At 38.2% G+C, this 27,979-nt stretch overlaps 1 protein-coding gene across 4 annotated transcripts; it reads left to right on the top strand.

Moving 5' to 3' along the window:
- Positions 1-453: 453 nt before the first annotated feature.
- Positions 454-27,979, top strand: DYNC1I2 (dynein cytoplasmic 1 intermediate chain 2). Of its 4 annotated transcripts, none has more exons than XM_059475556.1 (17): positions 454-632; positions 2,417-2,534; positions 3,880-3,994; positions 7,231-7,321; positions 11,302-11,361; positions 12,525-12,640; positions 20,026-20,115; positions 20,339-20,501; positions 20,594-20,693; positions 21,184-21,309; positions 22,250-22,396; positions 22,727-22,840; positions 23,202-23,335; positions 24,325-24,469; positions 25,299-25,439; positions 26,422-26,547; positions 27,235-27,979. In XM_059475556.1, the coding sequence occupies exons 2-17, from the start codon at positions 2,427-2,429 to the stop codon at positions 27,346-27,348; spliced, it is 1,890 nt and encodes a 629-aa protein (XP_059331539.1). In that variant the 5' UTR covers positions 454-632; positions 2,417-2,426; the 3' UTR covers positions 27,349-27,979. The 4 variants fall into 4 exon arrangements, with proteins under 4 accessions (XP_059331539.1, XP_059331540.1, XP_059331538.1 ...); XM_059475557.1 differs by having other exon boundaries at positions 594-647; XM_059475555.1 differs by having other exon boundaries at positions 624-848.

Below are 27,979 nucleotides of genomic sequence, written 5' to 3'. Positions count from 1 at the left end.
CGTTACCGCCAGCTCACTGCAGGGATCATGGCTACCGGCCGCACGTGGGCCCCGCGGTTAAAACCACACAGTTCCACCGACATGACTGGTTTTCTCGCTCGGCTGCGAGAGGGGCCTAAAGTGGATTGTCCCTCACTGCCCGGAAGCCAAAGCAGAGGCGAGGGCGCTGCCCCGCACAGGGATCCCGCACAGGGATCCCGCCTGGGCCCGCCTTGCTCTGCCCGGCCGGGGCCGCCGCCGAGGCGTCCCTGAGGGGGGCTCCCCGCGCGCCCCCGCCCCCAGCGAACAGGGGCACGGCGCGCATGCGCGCACGCACTCCACGGCAGGCGGTGGCGCTCGCTCCCCGCGACCTGCGGACGCCGAGTGCAGGGTGCTAGCGTGTCCCCACTCCGGAAGACTACAACTCCCATCATGCAACGCGCGGCAGCGCCGCGGCCACGCCCGGGGAGCATCGCCGACGAGAGCCTCCCAGCGGTGCGCGCTGCATGCCGGGTGTCGTTGTTCTCTAAGCGATTTCGCCAGCCAGCGCCCCGCCAGAGGGGTGTGGCGCCGGGCCTCGGGAACGGCCCTGTTACTGCGTCGCTTCGCGCTCGTTCTCCGTGTTAATTCCTTTCCGATTGCCGGCCCTGACGGTGTGGACGAGTGGGGTATTGGGTGTTTCACTGCACAGATCTCAGTGTCCTTCCGCAGTTTACGCAGGTTTCCGCGCATTCCGCAACGCCTTCGGAGCTGGTTTGACCCTCGGCGTGTGCCGTCGGCAGCCGCCTGCCAGCTGTCGGCGCCTTTGTGCGGCGGCGGAAGGGGCGCGGGGCCGAGGGCAGCGGGCGCAGGGCAGGAGCCGCGGGCAGGTGCGCGGGGGCCGAGCCGGGGGCAGCGCTGCCGCCGCCCGGTGGGAACGCGCCTTCCTTCGGCCTCGCCCTGTGCAGCGAAGGCTGTGGCAGCCGGGTGGGGCCGGGGGCGGCCCGGCTCGCTGGGCGGCAGAGGCCGGGAGTGCCGCCTTCTCCCGGGCCGCGGGGCGTGGGGCGACCCTGTCCGGGCTGCCGGGCTGGGGTTTGGGTGAGGACTTTGGTGCTGGCGGCACCAGGTGCGCACCGCGGTCGTCTCCAGGCGGGATGGGCTGGGCTCCCCCCCCTCCCCTCGGCTCCGCTCGGTTTGTGCTGCCGGCACTGCACGGGCGGCGATCCATGGTGTGACAACGCGCTTTCCTGCTGCTGCTTTAAAGGGACACGGGAATGCCATTGGAAAATGCTGACAGTGTGTTATTTATTTATTAGCACCTTAGTGCTAACAGACGACATGAAGGAATACACGCACTGCCTCCGGTATACGTAGTACTAGGATGTGGGGTTAGGCGTATGAGGCTTGCAACATTTTGCATCCCTTTCTGTGCTTACCTGTGCTATGCAAACACTTGCAAGCATTCTTTATTTTGAACTAGCACACAGTCACATTACTAACGCCTAATCTTGTATCCTTATTGTCAATCTTACTGTAAAAGCATTTATAGTCATCTAATTTGTTATAGGACTACTTGTGCATTTTCTTTGCTGACTTGACTTTGCTTAAAAACAGTAAAATTAAGTTCTTCTTCACCTAGCACATTCACAGTTTCTCTTACCTGTGTTCGAAGTCTTTACGAAGTTCTAAACTTACAGGGTTTTTCACCTTTCATTGTTGACCTTGTTTGTATTTGCGTTAGTTACATAGAAAACTTTTTGTAGCATTTTTGTCCTTAAACAATCCACCAATTTATTAGTAGGCTAACAGTTTTGAAAAAAAAGTTATAATGCATGTGTTTTACAGTTTTCTTTGACCACACATTTGTACTTACATGCCTTATCATTTGTAGTAATCCTACTAAATGTTTTAATAAATCTTTACTTTGAATCATATAATGCTCTGTGGAAGGATATATATCTTGCATCCTGTTAAGTTATAGCATGCCAATATTTAGCTGTTGAAGTGAAAAATGATAGAGAAATATTGTCTTGCTGCTTTTCTTGCTGTTTTCAGTCTTGCAGGTGGTTTTGTAGCTGCAAAAATCTTATGGCAAGATCAAATAGTCACATCAGTGCCTAAGGTTTTTTCAAAGTAGTTCCTTCAAAGAGCATCAGACCTACCTTAGAAATGGATGCTGTCATCATGTCATGGTTCTATCTGTTTGTTTTAAGTCAATCACTTTAGTATTGAGAATGTGTTAAGTGAAAGTCAAATAGAAGTAGGAATGTGGGTTTTTTCAGTTATTGTTGACTCAGGCTTCTGGTAAGCTGGTTTTGGTAAGCTAGGGTAATTTCTTTGAGGATAGCCTCTGGAAAGAAAAGCTGCTATATTGAAAAAATGTAAACAAACAAACAAAGACTACCAAAAAAAGCCACCCAAATAAAAGCCAAACAGTGACATGATTTCTGTTGCTCAGTGTTGCAGCCATGTCTGACAAAAGTGAGCTGAAGGCGGAGTTGGAGCGCAAGAAACAACGATTAGCTCAAATCAGAGAGGAGAAGAAGAGAAAGGAGGAAGAAAGAAAGAAGAAAGAAGTAAGAAATAATTTTCACTTTGATTTGCATATGTTAATTGCCTGAAGTTTAAGACTACGTTCACATAATCTACCATTTTCTGTGTCCTGTTCAGGGAGTGTCTGTTTAATGGTTGGTGCAAATATAAATGTAGCACTTTCATTTTCTAATAATGTAAGCACCTACTCTTTTCTTTTCAACTGTCTGTATGATAAACTGGATTAAGAAAAAAAAATTAAACTTAGTATCTTACGCTAGCATAAAGTTCAGATTTCTAGAACTATCTCTGCATGTGACATCATTAATCAAATCACTGTGATCCGTTGCATGAAAGCTCTGCTTAATGAGTTGTGATAGGTCTAATCTAAAGAACTCATTTCTGAAATACAGTTCTGAGGATGTGTGTAGGAATTATCTGTCAGTATTGTCATTGTACAAACAATGTGCTATGTTCTTCTGCTGAAGAAGAACATAGCCTATCTATAGGCTGAATTTTAAAATGAGCAATACTCAGGATGTATATGGTGCTTGTGTGTTACATTTAGTTTGTTACAGTCTTCTGGATTTCTCACTGCTCAGTACATGATAATCAGGGATAGATTACTGTTTCTCCTGAATGTAAATTGTATCTCATGAAAGAAACTTCTACTGGTATGTTTTGGGTACTTTTTTCATTACTTTTCTGTGTTTTGGTTATGATCTAGTTGGTGTTCTAAATCAGCATATGACTGAAGACTGGGCAGCTGCCAACCACATGATTCAGACAGAAAGGAGAAAGAAATAGCTCAAATTATGTCCTAATGACCTTGTAGCAGTGTATTGCCAGAATTGCTTTTTTAAAAAGCAGCTAACTAAGAGTAGAAAGATACAGAGTGTCTGGCATCTTTTGCAATAGAACTTGCACTATTTCTAAATCAAAGAGGGTGGGGGTGTATTTTTTTATATCTAGCAGATAACACAAAGAAAACTACTTTTCTTTGACACAGTTCTTGTAATTTTAAAATAGGAACCACATGACTATCTCTAAAATACTTTTACACCCAGGTACAGGATGGTTTTGTCATTATTTGCATTTTACAGTGCTTAGGATTAGTGTGAAAAAAGCTACTCTTAATCTTATAAAGTGTTAATCATTTTGGCAAATACACAGACCCTTTTTGTGTGTTTATATATGTCCTTTAAAGACAGTACCAAAGCTTTGGAACATTATTCCTGTCTGTTTACTTTATCTGCAGAAAAGAACAATCAGAATCATTGAAATTGAATATCTAATAGAGTTAATACGTTTCAGTATTAAAAAACCCTGTGGGGTCTCAAAATAAATGAAAGGTTATAGACTGTAATTTATTTATTAAATAATTTTTAGACTGACCAGAAGAAAGAAGTTCTTCCAGTACAAGAAGAATCTGATCTTGAAAAGAAGAGAAGAGAAGCGGAAGCTTTGCTTCAGAGCATGGGGTTGACATCTGAGTCTCCTGTTGGTAGGAATGTTACTGTTTGTTTGAAATAAATGCTTGGGAGATTTTTTTAGTCTTTTTTGGGGGGGGGGGGTGAAGTGTTTTTTGGGGCTTTGTGTTGTTTTTTGTTTTGGTTTGGGTTTTTTGTGGTGGTGGGGTTTTTTTTTGTTTGGTTGGGGTTTTTTTGTTTGTTTTTTTTTTTGTTAGGATTGAGGTATTTCTATAACTAACAATAATTCTCTGGCCACTTTTTCAGGGGTTATACATGTCTGGGTTTTATACTCTTTTGTCCTTCATGATCTGTTATAAATGTCAAATGGTATGCCTCAGTACACATTACATAACATTATTTTATAAAATAACGTCATTTACACTTAGTGGATTATTTGAAGTATATTAGTTAAAATATCATGTATGCATTTTCTTATCCCCTCCTATTTTTCATGCTCATTATTCTCCTGTATTTTTTTCCTTACTCTTTTCCACAATGCCAAATTTTAATGCTGATATTTTTGTATGGAGTTGGCTTTTTTCTTTTCCTCATCTTTCACACCCTAGTTTTTCTTATCTCAAATACCTGACTGACTTTGATGGAGGAATAAAAACATTAAGTATAAAAATTAGCTTCCAAGAGTGATGATTGGTATCTGTGCAGCTCTTGGATGTGGTTGCATATTGGTTCTTGCTTTTTGCCTTTACTTAGGCACATCCCTATGGAAGATGAAAGCAAGGAACATGATAATGCAACTCTGCTTTTTGTCTCCAATTCTGAAATCAAAGCAGTTTAAAGCTTATCAGTTTGGCTTCTTGGGGCTCTGTTCAATTGGGTTTGTAAATAAAATAGTAATAATTTCTTACACATATATCTGCGATTATATTTTCATAATTGCTTTTGTGTAATCCTCAAGTGTTCAGAAGTGAACAGCATTATAGCTGCTCAGATTCCATCAGCCCCAGCAGTCATTTTTGGTAATTCAAATGTTTTAGTAGTTGAGAGACTCCATTTGGCTGTGTTAGCACCAGTGTGCAGCTGTTCAAGAAATCAGTTCTGACCAGCTACAGATTTTCTTTGCAAGACTGATAGTTGAACAGTTCCCTTGCATATAGTGTGCCAAGGCAGTTGATTAAATTTTTGTAGGAATGTATGTGGTTGTTGATTTTTTTTCACATCTGGCAGAGAATCTGAAAGCCACAGAATAGCCAGTCCTCAAAGCAGGTTAATGTGTATGCTTAGAGTAGGTGTTCATGAACAACTCAGAGGTGCTGACATGCGAGAGTGGGGCACACCCCTGCATGTTGTGTTTAATTCCACTGAGCTGCTACTTAATCACACCCTTCAGTGTACACAGGGAATTCAGTCTGTCTCTTTTCGAGATAACCAGGTCTGATGTTGATCCTTAATCGAGTTTCAATGTCCCGCTTGCCTGCAGTTAGCATGCCAAAGGCTCAAGCTGCTTTTCTGCTGACTGGCAAGTGCAGTGATTGTGTGCCTGAGGTGATGCTGACTCGTGGCTGAGCTGCTTGGTGTGCAGCTGAGGTACCTCGTGCTCACACTGTCAGTGGAGGGGGGTTGCTTGACATTAGATTCTTTCCTAGAAAATTGTGTTAATTCCTAAGGCACTTGCTGTGCTGTTAACTGCTAGAGAGAGAGCACTCTGTTACAGGAGAAGGGACTGTATCAGTGTTAGTATGTTTTGATATCTCCCATACTTACTATATAAGAAGCCTTAAGTTAGTGAACCAGAATTATTTTCAAAAAGATTTTACAGTTTAATCCTGTGGGATAGGTGAAATTCCATCAGGTCTTTTCGTAAGACTGTTGGTCCTTCGGTGGGAGTCGGCTCAGTTTTGGGCAGGGGTTCCCGGGAATCTCTTTCCCCACAAGAGAGCGCTGCAGCACCAGCACTGGCCCCGCGACCTCGCCACGTCCTGAAAATGCGCACAGATGGCAAAGCCAAGGCCTGGGGCAGCTCCTTGGCTCTAGATTCACCTGGCGAGCATGCGTTAAGAATTTATATATTCTCACATGCCCCCGGTTGTATAAGTACAAAGTCTAAATGTGTGTATGTATGAATTTATGAAAAACAACTCAAGACCTATAGAAAAGGTCTCTCCCCTAGGAGGAATGAAATTTTTAATAAATTGAAGAATTCACTGTTACTTTGGTAAAATTAAGGGAGAATTTTTGTCAATCAGAACCATGTCTCTGTTATGAGATGGGGTAGAAAACTTCTTTAGAATTCACAATATACTTGTGATTTCTAAAAATTCTGTAGAAACCTTGCAGACCTAAATTCAGAGTTCTCTCTTAACTCTTGACAGAGTAGGCGGCAGTTTAAAAAATTTGTGTTCAGTTGATTAAAGGGTTTTTAAGGGTTGCTAAGTAGTGAATGGTTTACATACTGCTGAAAAAGGAAGCATATAAATACCTTCAAAACACCCTTGATTCTTGTGTTTAAACCCTAAGTTTCATTAAAAATGACCATTTCTAAAAAGAAAAGTTGAAAGAAATACCAAAGTAGCTTTGTATCAGATTGCATGATGTCATTCACTATATATCACTTCCAGAAAGAGTATTACTTTTCAAATGGTAAGTGCAGTCTTCATCTACTAGCAGGAAATGGACTGACACTTAAGAAGTTTAAATACAGTGGTACTAGACTGCATACTGTCCAGCAAAAAAAGTCATTCTCAAGACCTAATACTAGAAATGTTGTAATACACAAGATTTATGTTGATTTGATTCAACCTAGAACAAAAATAACAGGATGCTGTATGACACAGCCACTTTTTTGGTCCACAGTTTGGTGATTATATGTTTTGAAATAACATTGCCAGTTAAACATATTCATTGTCTAATCTTTAAGAAAAACTAATGTCAGAGCTGTATTAACAACTATTTTTTCTATATTTAAGTAACATGAGTCAGTGGAAATTACCCTTTGAAAATCAGTGTCATCATTTGTCAGAAGTTCAGTTTAAAAATATTTTTTTCAATTCATTTTCTCTTAAATGTCTTCCCTTCCATGTCTTTTTGTACGCTCCAGATGCATAAACACCAAACAATTGCATGAAAATCCAGCATGAATTGTTAACATTGTCTTTTCCCCTCTCTTTCTACTGTTCATTTTCATCCATGTTTTTTTTTCGTTTGCCATCACTTTTTTTTAATCCTTCATTTTTAATTAATTTGCAAACATCCTAAGCTGTGCCTCCTCTGCGGGTAGTAACAGCGGATACCTGTCTGTTTCACTATTTAGTCCCTCCTCCTACTTCTCCGTCCTCCAAATCCGTGAGTACGCCCAGCGAGGCTGGCAGCCAGGACTCGGGGGATGGTGCTGTTGGATCCAGGTATGTCACTTTCCTTGCCCTGTTCCTGTGCTCAATACCTGGGCTCTGAGTAATTAAGCTTTAAAAGAAATCAAGGTTAATTATTTTATTATAATAAAATGAGGTTACAGTGTTGAATCTGTCAGAAGTTACTGTTTTGCACAAATATTTTACTTTAAAATTTGAAATGCAACTATACTTCCTGATTTGAAGTTGCCAGCATTCATGTGGAGTTGTTTAAACTTGCAAGTTTGAAGTTAAATGAATGTACTGGGACAATAACAAACTCAAAAACTGTAACTTCTGCATTCTTCTCAGCTTCTTATAAAGGAGGATGGGTATGGATGATAGGCTATTTACTTTTTCCCACACCTCATTAATCTGATAAGAGGTGCTGTCTGCAAACTTTGCATTACTTCTGATTTTATTTTTCCCTTACTCAGAACCATATTTCTCTTTATTTTACTTCATCTGTGTAGCACAGTTACAGCACTTGCAGTCTTTTATTTTGTCAAAACATAACTCCATCTTTGTACAGCCATTGTTGTTTTGACCTTTTTTCAGTGCCAATACTTATTACATTTTTTTGTCCAGTTCTTTGAGTGGTTTGAGACATGCTGCTTTAAAGAAGAATCAGATAAATATTTCTGTTAAATATTTCAAGTGGTGATATATGGGTGATAATGCAGGAAAACACCACTTCCAAAAGGTATTTCTACTGTTTCCCATGCACAGTCTGCAAATAAGAGCAGTAGCTGCCTATTAATATTGGTAAGATATTCTCAGCAAGTGAAGTTCATGTACTTGAAATTTAGTAAGTATGCACTGTGGAGGAAGTTTAGTTAAAGCACAGTAACTGCAGTTATCAGTTACTGTTGCCATTTTGGAAAAGGAGTCAAAGGTTAGACTGCTTTGAAACATCTTATAAAAAGACTGCAGTAACATCTTGTGTGCATGTGGATTATGCATGAATAACTATATACATCTTAATCTGAAAATATTCAAGAGACTAATGACCTGAACAAAGGTTTCATGGTGCCTGTTTCTAAGTAGAAATCGCTCAGTTGAAACAGAATATATCAGACTTTTTGTTAAGAGTGCTCAGGTATGATCTTGTTTGCCTGTTATGTTAATTAACCAATATAATTGTTCCTTAATTGAGTGACAAACGAATTTTAATTATTTTAAATTGTTGTTTATTGCTTATTAAATTGTCTTTAAAAATATATTTATATATGTGTTTATGTTCACTAGAAGAAAAAAAAACAAGAAGTATTTGATGATGACTTTTTAAAAGAAAATATTTTCTTTCCATTCACACCTAATTTAAATTCAGTATGAAACCATATGCATAGGCCACATACCTGGAATGGAATGGCACATTGTATACTGCATTTATTTCCACCTCATCCATGCACTGCACTCTGTGTGTTCTCAAACATAGTAATGCACTGTTGTATGCAGGAGTTTTCTTATTAAGCCTTGAGAAAACCCATATCCTGAGTCCCAAAAGCTTCATGCATTTTCAAACTTTAAATCTGTCCCAGGATTGTGATCTTTAAAGCATGGAGGTATGAATATACAGCTAAATTGAAGGCATTATGGAGTCCCTGTTGGAATCCCTTTGTTTGTTCTCCCACCAGTGGGTTCTTCCCTTGCCCCAGTAAATGGGTGTCTACATCCTGGTTTATTAGTACAAGTTCATACATTTTGAACATGAAAGTTGGACTCAATGATATCCCTTGGTGTTACACGTGGCATTTCATAGGTGACTCCTACCAATATGAGATATATTATAAATATATCTCATCACCTCCTCGATGATGCTGAATCTTGTCAGTAACTCTTTCAGTAAGTAGTAGAGCAGCACTCAGCCTGTGCTCCTGCTGTTGCTTCCATCTGTCTTGCTTAATTTTCATTAGTAAAGAGTCCTGTTTCCTAGTTTGATTCTGGTTCTTTCTTTTTTTTCCTCAGTCAAGAATGCAAGTCCAACACTCAAAAAGAATACAGCTGGTTTACTTTTAGGCTGATGAATGCTTCATAGAATTAGTTTAAAAACAGAAAATATTTTTAGATATATAGGAATTGTTAGGAACGTGCCTGAATACAGAGAAATCTGGACATATGTGGAGGAATGGGAAATTTGTTCACTGAAGTTTGTAGATAAATTCATTTGACTGAAGGCAAAACAAACTGAAAACAAACAGTATTTTGCATTATTTTGGTACATATAGAAGAGGTAAATTTTATCTTAGAATGTTACCTTTATTTAAAAGAGTATTTCCTGTACTACTTGTTAGCTTCAACTATTTTAAAGGACAGTCCCTGGTCCCACTGAAGTAGGAAAATGAAAATAATGCTTTGAAAGCAGGAAAACTACCTCATTAAGGGCTAGATGTTAAAGAGGTGCAGAAGTTGGAGCATTTTATGTTTATAGCCTTTTCCCCAAGTTCCCCTCAAACATGATTGAAAAAGTTGAGAAAATATTGGACAGGTATTGTGGTGATGCAGCATCTGTATCTGAAGCTAAGGTATTCTTTGCAACATGAACGTCGGGATGGTGGTTTGGTTTTGTTTGTGGTTCTACAACATATAAGCAATACCCAGCTTCAAGTCTCAGGGACCAAATTAAACCCTTAAGCTTAAATCTCTTTGGTCAAGATAGACAGCAGAGATCTAATGAATAAGTATGCTCAAAGTAATTAACTTCAGGCTAAAACGATGGGTTCTCTAATGCACAAAAGAATGGGTTCTCTAATGTACAAAAGATATGAAAAGGTTTTGGAGATTTGGATATTAAGCTGTTGCTGTGGATGCAGTTGACTGGCTATATATGAAGATGGTGGATTTTTAATTCCTAATTAAGTTATGATTAATAGTCCTAATGCACACTTTGCACTAGAACAAGGTCGTGCATGGCACACCCATATTTATGAGCTTTTATGGCATTGTGTGTATATTTTTCAGGTCAACTTTAACTTTAGAAATTCTGCACCTAGTTAATAGTTAATAATTAGCATGTATGGGATAAAAATGTAAAATGGTCTTTTATTGACTTATCATAGTAAAATAGTGCATATTCTTTTTTTTTATTCAGAAACATTATTTTTACAAATGCAGATAACACATGTAGGTTAATCTGCTAATCTCTTACAAGTGTGTTTCTAAAATTCTGCCTAAGCCTGATAGCCAGTAGACTAGATGAAAATTTCTGAAGAAGGGATGAAGGCTAGAAATGACGGTGGAGGGAATATTGATTTCCCCCTTACTATTTCTTCTAGTACAACTTGAAATGGATCCATTCTGTTTGTTTTTCCACGTGACTTTGAAACATATTATTAATATAAAGCCCAAAATTTATAAGAGATTTTAAGTGTCTTAGATGGAGTTGGCTCTAACTCAGATGACACTTGCAAGCCCAAGGCAGTGCTTAACCCATAATTACTGCAATGTCACATCTTGGAAACTCTAGCAGTTCTTTATCCCAGTGGAAATGCTTTTTTTGCCCCACTACCAAAAGGCTTATGTGTTGATTCATTTCCTTTACCAATATGACTGTTTCCTCCACATATTTACTGCTCTGGGCAAGTTTATGTTATTGTAACAAATCTGTCTTCATATAACTTGAAGAAATCTGAACATATTTTGAAAGGAATTTCAAGTTTTTAATGGTTCTTATCAGTATTTAAATTACTTATATTTGCCTTTCATTAAGGCAACATTTGTTTGCAGACCTTTAATTTTCAACCTTTAAAATAATTTAATTCTTTGCTAATAGCTCTGAATTCTGTTTGCTTCTTAACTTTTGTATTTACTGCATGTGTTATTGCACTGAATGTTTGCTGAATTTCCCTTAACTGATGTTGCATTACCTTGTTTCTTGTGAACAATAAAATAACTATAAGCTTGCTGTAACTCTAGAATTTCATAGTGTATATTTGCTTCACTAATCTCTGGCCTTTTTTGCTAATGCTGCATGATTGTTCAACCTGGGCTACCAGGACGCTGCACTGGGATACTGATCCATCAGTTCTTCAGCTCCACTCTGATTCCGATCTGGGGTATTGCATAGATTTCTTCTATTCCCTCTTTCATGTGCTTATGAATAATAAGTATGAGCATTTTTTTCTTTAAGACTTATAGTTGTTGTTGTTGTTGTTAAGAAACTGTTTTGTAATTAATAGAAATTCGCTGTCCCTAGAGTTAGCACGGTTTGCTTGCAATATAATTTAATATACATTAGATGCTTATTTCCAATAAACACAAGTTGTGATTTCTTTGAGTCTTTCTTTGAGAAAATATAAACTTTAAGAAGTCATTTATTTAAAATAAAAAGGTTAGCATGACTGTATTTAAAAACAGTCTTCTTACAAATATGTTTATAAAAGCTGTAGTTCATTATAAGCACTAACTAAAACCTGTATTGTGTGCTGAGAATTATGATTCTGCCCACCAAAACCTTTCAAAAGGAGTTACTCTTCTGCTTTTATCTTGGGAGAGGAGTGGATAAAAAGAAACTAAATCTGATATAGGTGAATTGTTGGGCCATTGCAGTATTATTACAGTACATACTGCAATTAGGTTTTACAGAAGGAACAATGCCTGAATTAAGGTTGTGCAGGTTTTGGAATATATATTGTGTTGTATGATGCTAGCTATATCTACCTTCATTAAAGTCAGAAAGCTCAGAGGTTTTCACTATTGTGCTCTGATATGATGTATTATGGTTAAATTATTTGTCAGTCTGAGCTCCAGGTCAGCCTGGCAGTTCTGCATTCTAGATAGTATCTTAGAGGTGGACAAAAAAGGGCAGCGAAGTTAAAAGACTACGAAATGCTTTTTCCTTCAGTATAACTAAGTTGGTTTTCAAGCTTTATAATCCTAGAACTGTTGCTGTACAAGCATGACTTGGGAGTAGATCTGTACCCCTGATAATAGAGATGTATCATATATGTGGCACTATTCTGGTCAAGCACAAAGAGCAAAAGTTTTAAATTATATCCTAATGTCCAGATATTTATATGTGCACATCTTCCTTTTTGCCACAGATGTATAAATAGTTGCTGATTTTAAATAATAATGATAAAACAGTTGTCATAATCGTGTGACTTGTTCACAGTTTCCCCTGGATTTAAGTTTGATTAAGCAGTGCTGTGACTTATTGACTTGGGTATTATTCTAAGCAAAATGTGAAATAATAAAATTGGTTTTTTCTGATTTTTAGACGTGGACCTGTTAAACTTGGAATGGCCAAAATTACACAAGTTGACTTTCCTCCTCGAGAAATTGTTACCTATACGAAGGAGACACAAACACCTGTCATGACTCAGCCCAAGGAAGGTGAACGGTTAATTTATTACTATTAAGTTATTTTTAGTTTTTTTGTAATATAATAATGATGACTGGCTGAATTAGAACTAGCACTTGTGATCTGGAAACTTAATAAGGTAAATGAAGGTTGATTTGTGAGATAATTTATATGAATTCTATTACTAAAGTTTTGTAGGTTTTGCTTAGCTTTTACTGTTGTTCTGCATCTCTCTTAACATCACTCTTGCTACTAATATGTGGTATTTTCACACTCCTACTATATATTCAGATTAAGCACCAAGTTACTTAATTAGCTGACAGCAGATAAATAAATGGGATATATTTTGCATTTATGGTGTTTAAGGATCCACATGTAACTTGGCAGATGGAGGACAGGGAGGTGATTTGAGGCAACTGGCATGGCTTTAACAAGGGTAACTCTGCCTGACCAACCTTTCGGCCTTCTACCATGGAGTGACTACATCAGAGGACAAGAGAAGTGTGCAGGGTCTGTTTGGATTTCTCTAAGGCCTTTGACATGATCCCCCCAGCATCCTTCTCTCTAAATTGGACAAAGATGGATTTGATGGGTGGATGTTAGGATAAGGAATTGGTTGAATGGTTGCATCCAGAGGTCAACAGCTCAGAGTCCTGGTGTTCATCAGGGACAAGTGGTGTCCCTGAGGGTCCATATGGGGACCAGTGCTATTTATGATCTTCATCACTGACATACAGAGGGATTGAGTGCACCCTCAGCACACCTGCAGGTGACACCAAGCTCAGTGGGGTGGTTGACATGCCTGAAGGCTGGGATGGCACCCAGAGGGACCTGGAGAAGCTCAAGAAGTGTCCCAAAAGAAAGCCAAACATATCCTGGGCTGCATCTTCAGCAGCATGGCCAGCAGATCCAGGGAGGTGACCCTGCCCCTCTCCTCTGCTCCTGGGGTGCTGCATCCTTCTCTGGAGGGGGACCTCACCCAAGGGCCTGTGGCGACTGGACAAGGGGAAATGGCTTTCAACTGGAAGGGATTAGATTAAATATCAGGAGGAAATTCTTTGCTTTGTGGGTGGTGAGGCACTGGAACAGGTTGCCCAGAAAAGCTGTGGTTGCCCCATCCCTGCATGTGTTCAAGGCCAGGTTAGATGAGGCAGTCTGATGTAGGGGAAGGCTGGGGGTTGGAATTAGATCATCTTTAAAGATCATCTTCCAACCCCTAACATTCTATGAATTTATTGAAGGCTGTGTATCGTACAACAAACTTAGGAATTAACCCCTCTACTTCTTAAGAATTTAAATTTTTACACCTGAAGCTTGTACTTTGAGTTTAAAAAAAGGAATTAATTTATTTATAACTTAGGCAGTGTCTGTTTTCAGCAATTGAACACAGGCTTGTTTTCAGTCATGACTTGTTTGCTTTTCAAAAAATAAATTTTTTCTGAAGAAAATATGGTTGGCTAGCAGATTTGCCTTTCAGTGCTGAAACACTTGAATTTGTCTGCAAATGAAAGTATTAGTCTTGACCTTGATTAGTTTGTGTGTAGTTCTACAACAAAATCCCTTGGTTGTTTAATATGACTGACTTTGAGTATGTGTCTATGTTAGCAATTTTAGGACCTAGTTCTACATTCATAATTTTGCATTTTCCTGCTCTTTGGTATGTGAACTTTTGGGTGTTTATGCAAGAATATATCTTTCAAACTTGGTTATTATGTGAGCCAGAGGATATGATTTTTCTCTTAACTATGTGTCTTTTCTATTCTTCATTTTATCTGTATCCCTGCACAGGTAGGTGTTTGGGGTTTTCCTGCTTTCATTTCTCCCATGCCCTCAACATTTCCTTTCTCTAATCCCTCAGGTTTGTTTTCCTCCCCTCTGTCAGGTTCATGGAATCTGAAGACTTAGGTCACAGTTTAGATACTTGAAGAGTTCTACTTCTGCTGCCTGCTGACAGTAGAAATTGCTTGGGATTGTATGATCTGAGTTTCACAGTAGATGGGCTGTAGTTGAGGTTTGCTGTAGTGGAGTGGAACAGTGGTCATCTCTATTTCTGCATTTACCAGAAAGTGGTCTCAATGCATGCATTGTCTCCTGATCCATTCCACCTTACAAATACTGATTTCTTGAGGGCCATCATAATTTTTAGAAATATATTTATTTCAAATGCTTCACAAAATTCACAGGTGTCTTTTCATCATTTCAGTGTTGAAGATCTTTTTAAGGTTTATCTTAAGACCACCTGAATACATTAATAACAAAGGTCTATGTTCCCATTTGACAATGATATCTGAAAGATATCATTGACATAGGTTTAAAAAGAAAGAATAATTCTTGCTACATAGAAAAAAGGAGTTACTAGGTAGGATATTTCTCTTGGTAAAAAAAAATTTAAACTGTTTAAACAATTGGCAAAAGCAATATGCTGAATTTACAGGGTTCAATTAGATAAATTTAAATTCTGTAAAATATATCTTATTGATTCTTATTTCTTCTCACAGTCTGAGTGAGAAGAACTTATCTGGGTGCATATACTGTGAACAAAAATAGCCCTGGGAAGTACACTTGAAAGTGGAGCTTGCAACTGAACTTACACCTGCAGTAGCTTCCTTATCCAGCAGCAATTTCCATCTGAGCTGGGTTAGCTCAGTGTTCATAGCTTCTTATAAACTGAAGTAAACTGGACCCCTCATAATATATTGAGATTTTAAAGTGCTGTTGGAGATGTCGTTTTGAAAAAGGAGAACAGAAGCAATTTTTTATTAGATATGCTCTGCTGTCATTCTACTTGTTTAGGTCCACTTGTGCAAAGACCTGATTTGGTGGGGGAGGACAGCACATAAAATAAAACCAACAAACCCACAGCAAAACACCAAACTAAATAGTTCTCTTTTTTTCAGTTCTGTGTGCTGCAGTGGTTGTGAGGTTACATTGTAAGCTAAATTAAGAAACATTCCAACTGCAGCCAGTCTGTCTGGTGAGACAGATAGGAAGTAGAAGTAAACCAGTTTTAGTTCTGGAAATATTTGGGGCAACACATACCAAGTGAGTTAAATAGGAGAGACTTCATGTCCTCAAATAAAACTAGGCATTTGGAAATGCCTGGTTTGGCTTCACATAACAGTTTAATTAATTTTGAAATGTGGCAGCTTCCTTAGGAGATGAAGGCATTTAGTGTTCTAACAGTTCTCACAACTTCCATTATTTTATTGCAGTACTAAAATGTCGATTTATTATGACCTCAAAGTATTTGAGAAACTGCCTTAGGGAAATTGATTCTTATATATTAGAAAACAATAAAATTGGGGTCTCTCCTAGAAATCAATTCATCCAAATAAAGATGGGTGTATAGGGGAATATGATTTTGTTCAGCTGTCACAATTAAGGCTTTCCAGGACTAACTGGGTATTTGCTGCTTAGTGCTGCTGTACAATACTGTGCATGTGCAATCACAGCTGGCTGCAGACAGTATTAGTGCATTAACTCTACTCTTTGAAGACTAATTGTCTGCTCACATCTCCAGGACACAGAATTAAAATATTAAGCAGAGTAACAAAAATATGATGTATAGGATTTGCTTCTTGGATGCTGGTACAATATTTTAATTTTAATATTTTTCAAAGAAATAATGGACCATTGTATATTCCTGTATGGTCCTTGTGGGTCCCTTCCAACTCAGAATATTCTGTGATTTTGTATTAGCTAGTACATGCCCTAAATGTACAGAAATACAGATAGGAAAACTTGATGTGAAGACATTCAGCTTAACAAAAGCCACCCATTTCACAGGTGATTTAACTTTGATTAACCTACTCTACAGCAACAGATTACTGAGACAACTGCAACCACACTCTACAGTGTCATTGCTAGCAAAGCACTGCTTTTCTTTCTGTCTTGCCAAAATACATCACAATTTTGATGTTAACTCAAAGTAAAAATTCAGTGGTTCATTAAATCTGTTTTTAGCATTCATTGGCAAGACATTTGTTTCTATTAAAGATTGTATAAAAATAGCAGCTACTTTACTGCTCAGTTTGTAACTTTAGATCCCCTGATTGCCTGTCAGAAACAACATGGAGTTAATTCCTTAGCATATTATAATGAATATTCATTGCTATGTTGATGTGACATAGAGTCCCATTTCCTGTCTTCGAGGCCCTGTGACTTTTCCAAGTCTTTGCAGCCTTTTTTTAATCTGAAATCTTATTTGGTACACTGACAATTGAAGTGGCTTAAAATGCCAGTAGATACAGTCAGTAATGAATAAGGTGGATGCAGTTATGGAGTGCCCTTGAGGTTTCAAATTTAGGTAGCTGACTTGAGATAAATACAGTGCGTGACAGTTTCATGGGTTCTTGACTTAGTAGACTGGAAGTTTTTCAGAAATAGTATGCCCAGTGTTTCAGTGTTTTCTGGGTAGTGTATTATTGTTATGCTAATTCCTTGCAAATTCTGGTGTCTGGCCTGCTATTAAATAAATTCAAGATGAAGGAGAGACAAGAAATGTTTGTTTTAATTACTTTTCCTATCTCTTTTTTTTTGGTCCATAACCTTAATGATGGTGCCTTTTGTGAACTGTGAAAAAGCTTCCTGGGTTTGGAATAGAAAGCATTCTAGTTTTGGATAATGAGGTCAAGAACTTGTATATGTGGGGAATTTTTTTTAATTTTGGGTTTTTTTCCTCCAGATCCCTTAATAAGAAAGTTTCTGTGTGATTCTTCTTCAAAGAGAAGGTTTTAGATTTATGCAGTTACAGATAAATCAGTGAGATGACATGTTCACTTTCAGAAGTGAACTTTGAGAATATGAAATATACTTTGAGAATATTAAAATAAATGCTGTATCCTGCATTAAATGCAGTAGTATCAGCTGGCTGTATGCAGTGAAAGTACTATGAAGGAATTTAGAGCTCTGTATAATATATGCCATTTATGTTTCAAACATTTCAAACATTAAAAGGCAGGAGCAATCAACTATATGATCTTTTGAATAAAATATGTAGATTAGAAGGTCATATAGCACTAAGGGGTTGACCATCTACATTTGACAAGAATTTGACTCCTGTCACTGAAAATGGTACTTAGAATCAGTGTAGTATGACTAATGGGGGGTTGGGCTGAAATTTCTAATTTGGGACTTTCAAAGCTAAAATAATGTATACAGGGTGACCCAAAACCAAATTTCTAAATTTGAAGGCATCGTTTAATTCTGCAAGATTGATTGGCAGGGCAAAAAAGAGGGGGATTTTGATCCAAGTGACCATAATTTGAATACATGATCCTATATGTGTTGTTCTCAACGTCATGTGTGTTAGCTCATACTGCATTTTTAAATTAATCATTGTTCACACCTGTAGTTATTTGACATGAAGAGTTCCCTTGTTTAAAATGGCCACAAGTTAGACAGTTTTCGCGTTCCGAATCCACTGTGCGTGCGAATCCATCGAAAAAGGAGCAGTGTCTTTCTGTTTCTTTGCGTGATTATTTTGCCCAAAAAAGCTTTCATTTTTTTTAAGTATCACAAAAGCTGTAATTGGCATGCTTTGTAAGGAAGTGTCAATGTGCAAGAGAGTGGAGATCACTAAGAATTCTTTTACGGGTTCTTTCCCCTTTGCACCACCGCCTCCTCAGCAGGGTCACTGAGATCACTAGCTTTTCTTGAAATGGCCATTTTCACTGGCAGGTGCATTATACCCTGTATTTTCAGATTGTTTTTCCATTCTGAATGTTTGGCAGGTTGATTGCTCTGGCTGCATTGACGGAGAAAGGGCTGACAAATGCGGTTGGGCTGGCTGAAAAGACAGTGATTACTGTTTTCCTTTGTGGCTGATTGAGGCCCTTGAAAGGAAAGATTTTAACCTTCACCATTTGGTTCAAAAGTATGAGCATATATTGAAATCATTCATGCCATTTATCCTAGTTCTGTAAACTTGTCAGAACATAAAAATCGCTCAATTTCAAGTAATGTAGGATTGGCATACGTCATTATCATTTTGATTAAGTTGGAGTTTGTATTATTGTGTGCATTATACAGTGTCATTTAAAGCTTTCTTTCCTGCAGGTACAGTTATATTTTTATTGCCTATACTATGGAGTTAGAAAGATTTTCAGCCCTCTTTAAACCTATCACTATGTGTGTGGTTTGGCAGCTGGTATGGCCTACAAGCTGTATTTTGTTTGCAGGGTAAAGGCTTGTCTGTAGACCTCCTGGAGTGCTGGTAATTGCACAGGCTTGCCATTGGGAAAAGACATGATTGGAAGCAGTCAGGCAGAAAAATGTTGTGCCATCCCATTGCCACCTCATAGCAGAGAGACAATCCTTGCAGTACCATCTGGTTGTTGCTATCTAGTCAGCTGGCCTGGCTGCTGGGACCATGGCTTGGCAGCTGGTTCCCATCCCTTGACCACCCATTTTTTTTTTACTCTTTTTGTGTGCATGCATGTGGATTCTGTTTTTTTTTTTTTACTTTTTGTGTTAGATAGATAACTTTGAACATGGGTCAGGAAGATGGCTGTAACAAACAAGCCTAGTCCCTGTTGAATACTGTCTCATTACTTGTGATGAGGCATGCAGCAGCTTCCTGCTGCCATTCCTTATAAGCAGATGACGTAGCTGTTTAACCAATAAAAACAAGTCTTTTCAGAAGCTTATTCTAGAAAGTGGATGAAGAAAAGCCAGCATATCCCACAATTCTAAGTAATTTAAAGGTATTTTCTGGCTTACAATATTCAAAGAATAAAATGTAGAAATGCAGAAAGTGATGTAAGCCTTGTCAGTATTCCTGAACATTAACATTTTATGTTATTCATTGCAATTAGGGAAAACACATTTTCCTGTAAAGTTTTCATTGCCAAACATGATACAGATAATGAGACTTGCATCTAGAATGACAGAAAAAATGTAATCTCTCTGCTATTATCTTTAGCAAAATTTGCCTCTCAGAATAGCAACCTGAAAGCTAATGTAAGCCATCTTCATGCCATGTGCAGACCCATTAGACTGATGCTTTCAGATCATAAGTAAGCAGCTGCTCTGTAGACTATTTTAGACATTTGATTTTTCTTTATTCCACAGCATTAATGTGTCAGTGTGGTACACAGAACACACATCCACTGCATGGTTCTGTGTGGAATCACAACTGCCTGTAAGACAGATTGCCACTTTGGATTCTTCACAATTTCCTGCGTTTCTTATTTCAGTTTATGCAACTACATAACTCAGTGCAACTGATACCCAGGTGGAGACAGTGTTCCAATGATATTTTGGTTTGTGATAGTGTTATCCTTGGCATTACATTTTAGAAATGCAACCATATTAAGCTACATGATACCATTTTACATCAGCTTATTTGAGATTCATATAGAATATTACTGTTCCCCTTTAGAAACACTGATGGTCTTACCATAATGTTTCTCCTTAGATGAGGAGGAGGAAGATGATGTGGTTGCACCAAAACCATTAGTTGAACCTGAAGAAGAAAAAACATTGAAAAAAGAGGAGGAGGAAGAAGGTACAGTTCCTCTCATGACATTCTGAGTGCTATAAAGAAAGTCATCAATACATTTTTAAACTTTTTGTTCTATTAATTTAAAATTAATTTTGTTGCTAAATACTAATTAGCCAGCAAAACATAAAATACAAAAATTATTAAAAACAATGATACTGTTTTTCTTTCTTGAAAAGAATTGGTGAAAGGGTGCAGTCCAGAAAATGTCTGTATAAATTTTTTTCAGCTGCCCCTCATGAACTCACAGAGGAGGAAAAGCAACAAATTTTGCATTCTGAAGAATTTTTAAGTTTTTTTGACCACTCCACAAGGATTGTTGAAAGAGCCCTTTCTGAGCAAATCAACATTTTCTTTGACTATAGTGGAAGAGACTTAGAGGACAAAGAAGGGTAATGTGAATGTTAAATAATTTTCTGTTAATTTCCAATACTCTTAATTGAAAAAGTGATCTAAGATCAATATCTCCTAATTGTCTTTATAGAGAGATTCAAGCAGGAGCAAAACTGTCCTTAAATAGGCAGTTTTTTGATGAACGTTGGTCAAAGCATCGTGTTGTCAGTTGTCTGGACTGGTCATCTCAGGTAAAAAACAATGCTTAAAGTCAATTGTTGACTTTGTAAATTGTTGTAGTTCTGTGCATTTGATTCCCATAAAAGCACAGTTGGTACAGGCTGTATTTCTAAAGGTGTTCCTGATGTGCTCCATGGTTTGCAAAAAGTAGACAGCTGTTAATCTTTTGTGAGAGGTAGCAAAAGATTTGGATTGTGAAGAAAGTTGGTTTTGGTTTATGGACTGCTTGGTAGAGGTAACTCAGCTTTGCTAAAAAGAAGGCTCTCTTAAAAGTTATGTTAAAAGAAAGTTATAATGCAGGAATAAAACTGTGTGTATGTTAATGCTGATGTTGGAGCTAAATTAGCAACAATTGGGGTTTTCACTGACAGTTCTTCGCGCCTTTATAATGCAAGGTGGTTTTTAACCCTATTTTGGCAAAAGAAAACAAAGATTCTAGGATTATCTGGACCATCAGCCAGTCATCTTGCTTACTTTGAGTCTTTTTCACTTACCCTGCAGTATCCAGAATTACTTGTAGCCTCTTACAACAACAACGAGGATGCGCCTCACGAGCCTGATGGGGTGGCCCTTGTATGGAATATGAAGTACAAGAAAACTACCCCAGAGTATGTCTTTCACTGCCAGGTATGATTCTGTCTTAGGAGGAATTTTGTGTTGATGAATTTGGACAAGTACCTTCCTTATGTTTGTCAATATAATAATTTCATTGGGCTGGCATTCACTTTAACCACATTTACTTGCCAATAGATGTTCATAGCTAGACACTTCAGTTGAGAAATGCTATTCTGTTCTAGAATTTCTGACATCATTCAGAATTCAATCTTGTTTGAGAACTCCTTTTCTTTTTTTGTTTAAAAAAAACAGGAAAACTTTCTTGTCTAATGGTTGAAGCACAAAGGTTTGTATGTAAGGGGCTTGAGTGGGATTGTATACTACAGCTTAGGTTGCTGAATAAAGTGAAGACAGCCTGAGGAAATGGAACAAGGATGAAAACTAGAAACATATATATCAAGAAAAAGATGGAGGTTTTCTAGTAGTTTTCTGAAAGATAAAAACATGCAAATCTCTTTCATTATGCCAAGCCCAGGATATCCACATTTTTCCTATCATTTTGGAAAATTACAGAGTTGAAGCAAAATTTAACCTCATTGTCACATTACTGTCAAAGCCCAGATTGCAAAAGTAACTGTACTATATCAAAATGTATTTCTACATTCTCTAAGAAGTAATGACTACCGAAGGTGGCAAAACATTATTAAAATCTTGTGTGTTCCCAGGCCTTCCTTTGCTAATAAACTGTGCTAGGAGGAATACAGATGTATGCACATGAAAGAAAACAGGAGGAAAACTTTTATAATTTTATAATTATAAATTGAAACAAAAAGACTATTGAGGGGTTACAAAGGGTGGGTGAATCCTTAAGTGATTGGGCAGTAAAATACTGTACTGAATAAATTTAGGCAAAGAAGTTGTTCTGATATTTGGCCTCATTTTCTTCAGTTTTAGACATAGTGTCACTGGTTGATCGTTCATGTATTTTGTTGTTTGTTTTTCTTCCTTTCAGTCTGCAGTGATGTCAGCTACATTTGCAAAATTCCATCCCAATCTGGTGGTTGGTGGCACATACTCGGGCCAGATCGTGCTGTGGGATAATCGCAGCAATAAGAGAACCCCAGTGCAGAGAACGCCACTGTCAGCTGCTGCTCACACGGTAGGGGCTGAAATGTCTTCAAGGACTGTGCCCTCCTGAGAAGTGTTTCATGTCTATGTCTAGGAAATTCTGTCCAGTGCACTTGATTGGCAATGCTTAAATGTTTGTGTCCATATTTTGACACTTAGGAACCAGGCTATTCATAAAAATCAGAGCACAAGAAAAAACAAGTATCAGTTTTATAGGGGAGTATCGTTTGTACTTTTGATTGGGAGCAATCTTTTGTGCTTTGTTAAATGGTGAAGTCATATATTAATTATATTGTACAATAATTATACCAGAACTGGGTAGTACTTCTAAATTCTTTTCTGATAATATTTTGTTTCTTAGCACCCAGTGTACTGTGTAAATGTTGTTGGGACCCAGAATGCTCATAATTTGATTAGTATCTCAACTGATGGAAAAATATGCTCTTGGAGTTTGGATATGCTTTCCCAACCACAGGTAAGATAACTTTTTATATATATATATGTGTGTGTGTGTCTATTCTAGATTAATATTTTACTAAAAATTCAGTTGATCTAATAAACTTTAATCAACACTTTCCCAACACAGGTAGCTTGATATTTGATAAAATACTTCCCCACCTGTGGAATCAAATATTTTCTGTTGTTTCTTTTTAGTATCGTTTTGGTGTACTTGTGTTAGTGGTGAACACAAATGTATTAAATGTATTAAGCAAAGTTCCTTATTCCTGCCCAATCTATCTGAGTAAAATAAAAAGCCTTCTACTGTGAAATCTAAAATATTTTGTAGGTGTTAATATTTCTTTTTATGAAGTAAGTTGCTGATATTTTCACTACAGGATAGCATGGAGCTGGTTCACAAACAGTCCAAGGCTGTGGCTGTTACCTGCATGTCTTTCCCTATTGGAGATGTCAACAACTTTGTTGTTGGCAGTGAAGAAGGCTCAGTGTACACTGCATGCCGTCATGGCAGGTGAATACAAACTTTAATTATTCAAAGGAAATAAAAATAGTGAAAGGATGAGTTCCTGCATGCTTTACAGTCAACATTTTTTTAAGTTTATACTTTCTCCTATCCACTGAAGGAGTTCATAGTATCTGTTTGAATTCCAGTGCACTTTTTCCTGAGTAAGAGCTTCATTAAAAACAGATATGATTGGAATATTGAATTGGTGTTATGAGTTGTTTTTTGTTGATGAGGACAGCCTAGGTCACTGTGGTTTTATTCATTTGAATTGTAGCAGAACATTCCAAACTTCCTATCAGTTTTGTAGATAATTGTACAGTAACATCACACACAGATCTTAAATTGGCTGGCTGTTCTCCTGCTGTTCAATCTATTTTGAAATTGTCTGACTGTATCTTATCAATTGCTTTCTTAAATACAATTGAGTGTCCAGGTTTCATCTCAAATACACATCACCTTGCTGCACAGCTTTTTTGGTTCCAAAATACCCCAAATTGTATCACTTTTGTGTAACATCCTTCCCATCTGTTTCCCTCCTTTTTTATCACCCTCGATAGGAGGATATTAGGGATATATTGTTACTGGTTTGTGTCTGAAGCTCGAGCCCTTAGAGTGTATGCAACTTCTCTTAATTTAATGGGAGTTTCATGCTTATTCCTGAGTCTGGACTTTATTCTTTGGATGAATTGAAGTTGTAGCTACTGCTTGGAGGACAACATAGTTAAATGTGTGGACTGGTACCTGAATGAGTCTCCTGTCCTGAGGATATATTTTGGCACTTACAGTTAGTAGAAAATACATGTTGAACTTAAGGTCTGTTTTCAAGCCTGGTCTTCTGTGATCCCGTTGTGGTGAAGGCTTTGGCAGTGAGGTAACATCCATGCAAGGCAGCAAAATCTTCTTGTGGCTGTATTTAAATTGCATTTCAGTGCTATCTCTGTCTGCAAATGTTTGGTTTCCAAATCAATTAACCTTGGTTGTATATTCTGAAACAGCAAAGCTGGAATCAGTGAGATGTTTGAAGGACACCAGGGACCAATCACAGGTATCAACTGCCATGCAGCAGTTGGACCTGTAGACTTCTCACATCTTTTTGTCACCTCTTCTTTTGACTGGACAGTAAAGCTTTGGACAACGAAGGTAACTTAGATAGTTCAGTGGTTTTCTTCATAGCCCTTGACACAAGGTGGTGCTATAATGTCAGCTACTTAAGGAAGTTCACAAACCTGAAGTCAAATTGTGTGAAGTTCTGAGGTTCTTAGCTGCAGTCCTGCAAAGAGGAGACAGCTGATGAGCAGAACTAAGATTAACAGCATAAAACTTCGCTTTCAGCTTGAACATCATTTGTGTATTTCTGATCCATTCTTTTCAACTTTTGCCTTTGTTATCAACAATGATTACAATGTAATCAAATGTAAATCATGTTAAAAAGTCAATTATATCATATATTCATAAGGCAAATGTTTTGCTACAATTTTTTTTGAGGAATAAGGGACAGCACCAAAACTAATGTCAATTAAACTTGATGAGGTCAGAAATTAAATATCTGTCATTTCCATTGTCAGAATTACTTCTTTCTCTGTTAGTCTGATGCCCTTAGGAATGCAAAGCAGAGGAAGCAGAGTTAAAATCTCTGTATAATAGTCACTGAATTATCATTGGCTTGATTTACAAGATTCTTAAATCATTAAATTTACAATTTATAATTGGCTTGCTATTGATTGTTTTATAGTAGCAGCCAGAAAACTGGCTGCATGCTTTGGGAAAAAAGCATGCATTTAATAATAAAAAGCTTTAGGTTTTGGCTGATTTTTGCAGTGGCATTTTTTTAAAGAAAGTCAAAATGCAAATCACTTTTTACTTATTGCTGGTAATGCTGTTGAAGTTCTGTATTTTGCCTTACCTTTTAGTTTTATAATTTTGAAATGTAGGGTCTGGGTATCACATTGTTCTCTTTGCTTCATTTCAGAATAACAAACCTCTCTACTCCTTTGAAGACAATTCTGATTATGTTTATGATGTGATGTGGTCTCCAACTCACCCTGCCTTGTTTGCCTGTGTGGATGGGATGGGCAGGCTTGACCTGTGGAATCTCAACAATGATACTGAGGTGAGAAGTCAGGTTAGCTGTCAAATGCAGCTGGAAAATTGTTTGTACTCTTAAAAAGTTGGGTGTTTACCATAGTTTGTGGGGTTTTTTTCCACAGCTTGTTTTTTTGTTGTTATTTTAAAATATTCTGTAGTTCCAGTAGTTTCTGTATCGTAGATAGCATTCTTTGATTACAGGGTTACAAATTACTCCTCTTAATGAATAACAGCAGTAATTAAATTGTTTTACCTATAACAAGAGAGCAAAGCATCTGTTGGTGTGACACTGATCCATGTTGTGAAAGTGATTATAGACCTCCCACCCTGAGGCCTTGTCAGCCTACAGCTCAACAGTGTGAACAAACATGTTACCACACACCACTGCTGTTCCTATTGCCACAGTAATACTTGTTCCTAACTTAGTGAATTGAGTGTTTGCTTTTCTGGTGTGGCTTACAAACTTCATTATAGTGGCAACCTTTTCCAGTATTTGCTGGAGGAAGATCAGAGGAGAAACCTGACAGATACTTAGTATTTAAATTTCACTATCTGAAAGCTACATATAGAAGACAGTTGTAGGACTATATGCCAGCCTGTGGCTTTACATTGGAATTACCTGCTCTAGCCTTTTGGACAGGGCTTGACCTGCCAAAACAGCTGCTCTCAACCCTGGCCTGTGTCATCACCTTCCTGAGATCCCAGGGTGCCTCGTCACTGCCTGAAAGTGTGTCTGGGCCTCCTGTCCCACAAGAAGAGTGCAGATGTGCCTTTTGATAGCAGATGTTTGTACTTTGGCCAAGGGACATTTTGGTCATGGCACTGGTGATAGCTTAAGGCCACTGAGGTGTTTGTACTGTGAACAGTGTCTTTGATCTGCATTCCATGCACCAGTTGAAGTGTTGGGCACTTCTTTTGCTGCAGCACGGATGCCCCAGGTGTGTTCTGTTATCTTTCGCTTATGGATATCTGATGAATTTTTAGCAATGTGTTTTAAATTGGTGCAGGTGCCCACTGCAAGCATCACCGTGGAGGGCAATCCTGCTCTGAACCGAGTGAGATGGACACATTCTGGGAGAGAGATTGCTGTAGGAGATTCAGAGGGACAAATAGTTATATATGACGTGGGAGAGGTATGTATGTCATGCATTGTGCAAAATATATTGCAAACACTTGTGTTTCTTTATTTAGCAGCTTGCCTTGCATTTTTTTCTCCTGTCATTAGAGGAAGAATAATTAAGTTTAATTTGTATTTTTGAATTAATATTTCCTAGCAGTGTTTTATTTAAGGTGTTCTAGCGTAACTTTTTAGCATGCTGTCATCCAGTCAAAAAGAAAAAGCTTTACTGTAAGGCTGGTGAAATAAAAAACGGTGGTTTTTAATAAAAATTTTATCTTCTATGTAACTGTGGCACATATGAATTCTGATCCTCGCTTGAGAAGTAACAAACAAAAATTTTGCCGTGGAGGAGCCTTGATTTTGTTCTTACAGGAAAGGGGCTGCTCTTGCAAGTATGTGTACTGCAGTAGTACAGGGCTAATGGATGGCATGAGGATATAGCATTAGCATTCCCTTTGAAGGCAGTCTCTCAGGTGGAGACACATAGCACAAGCTTATAATAACGTGATTTTATACTTCAGAAGTGCAGAAGTCTCAAATTCTGCTTCTTTATTAGTTAGAGCTTTTGATGCTTAGACTGGAATAAAGGTAAGCTTCTCTGGAATGGGAGCCTCTTGTGAACACGATGGAAGTGCTGTGCCATTGAGCAGAGCTGAGCTGTGTTTCTCAGGAGGTTTCAGTAACACTGTGTGTGTCACAGCAAATCGCCGTTCCCCGCGGGGACGAGTGGACGCGCTTCGGGCGGACGCTGGCGGAGATCAACGCCAACAGGGCCGACGCCGAGGAGGAGGCTGCCACCCGCATCCCGGCCTAGAGCTGCCTGCCTGCCTGCAGGGGAGCCAAACCCCACTGTCAGCCCTAACCCAGCACAGGGAGGAATGGATGGATTCAGCAATGGACTTTGAAATGTATTAAGATCATTGAAAATCAGATCTTGCATTGTTTTGTTTTATATATGAATTACAAGCACGTTCTTGGATCTGTGTAACTTTTAATACAGTTAACTTTGACTTTGCAGGGATCTTCTTTTGCTGAAACACTAACCCGGAACAAATTTGCTACTTGGCCTCTCTAAAGTCCAATCTGAAACAGTATCTCTTTCTGAAAAGTAAAAGTTTTGCTCCTAAAACTTTCTGTATTACAGACTAACCTTCATTAGGTAGTAAATCTCTGAAGCATTCTTTACTTTGAACTCTTCAAATTACCCATGATATGCATGCATATGTTCCAAGTTTCATTGTTTATATATAGATAAGCCTCAGACTCTGGTAGTGGGTAATATATGTGAATATAAATTTGTCTGTAGTTAAAAACTTATGTGATAATCAGACCTGAATTAATGAAATACATATTTAATACCGATTTCCTTTTGTTTCAATTGGTGCATTAAAAGGTGAGACTGATTCATAAATAAATACTGTATGAGCACTCGTCAGCTGCCCTGA

This window comes from Ammospiza nelsoni, chromosome 7 (assembly GCF_027579445.1).
Source record: "Ammospiza nelsoni isolate bAmmNel1 chromosome 7, bAmmNel1.pri, whole genome shotgun sequence".
Classification (NCBI taxonomy): domain Eukaryota; kingdom Metazoa; phylum Chordata; class Aves; order Passeriformes; family Passerellidae; genus Ammospiza; species Ammospiza nelsoni.
Note: the sequence above shows the minus strand (reverse complement) of the source record. Positions and strands in the feature narration are given on the sequence as shown.

Bases quoted from the DNA above. Each gene is read 5' to 3' on its own strand.
- DYNC1I2 (XM_059475556.1), top strand. From the start codon at position 2,427: ATGTCTGACAAAAGTGAGCTGAAGGCGGAGTTGGAGCGCAAGAAACAA. The intron at 3,995-7,230 runs GTAGGAATGTTA...TTCACTATTTAG, and splicing joins GACATCTGAGTCTCCTGTTG to TCCCTCCTCCTACTTCTCCG. The intron at 22,841-23,201 runs GTAAGATAACTT...TTTTCACTACAG, and splicing joins ATATGCTTTCCCAACCACAG to GATAGCATGGAGCTGGTTCA.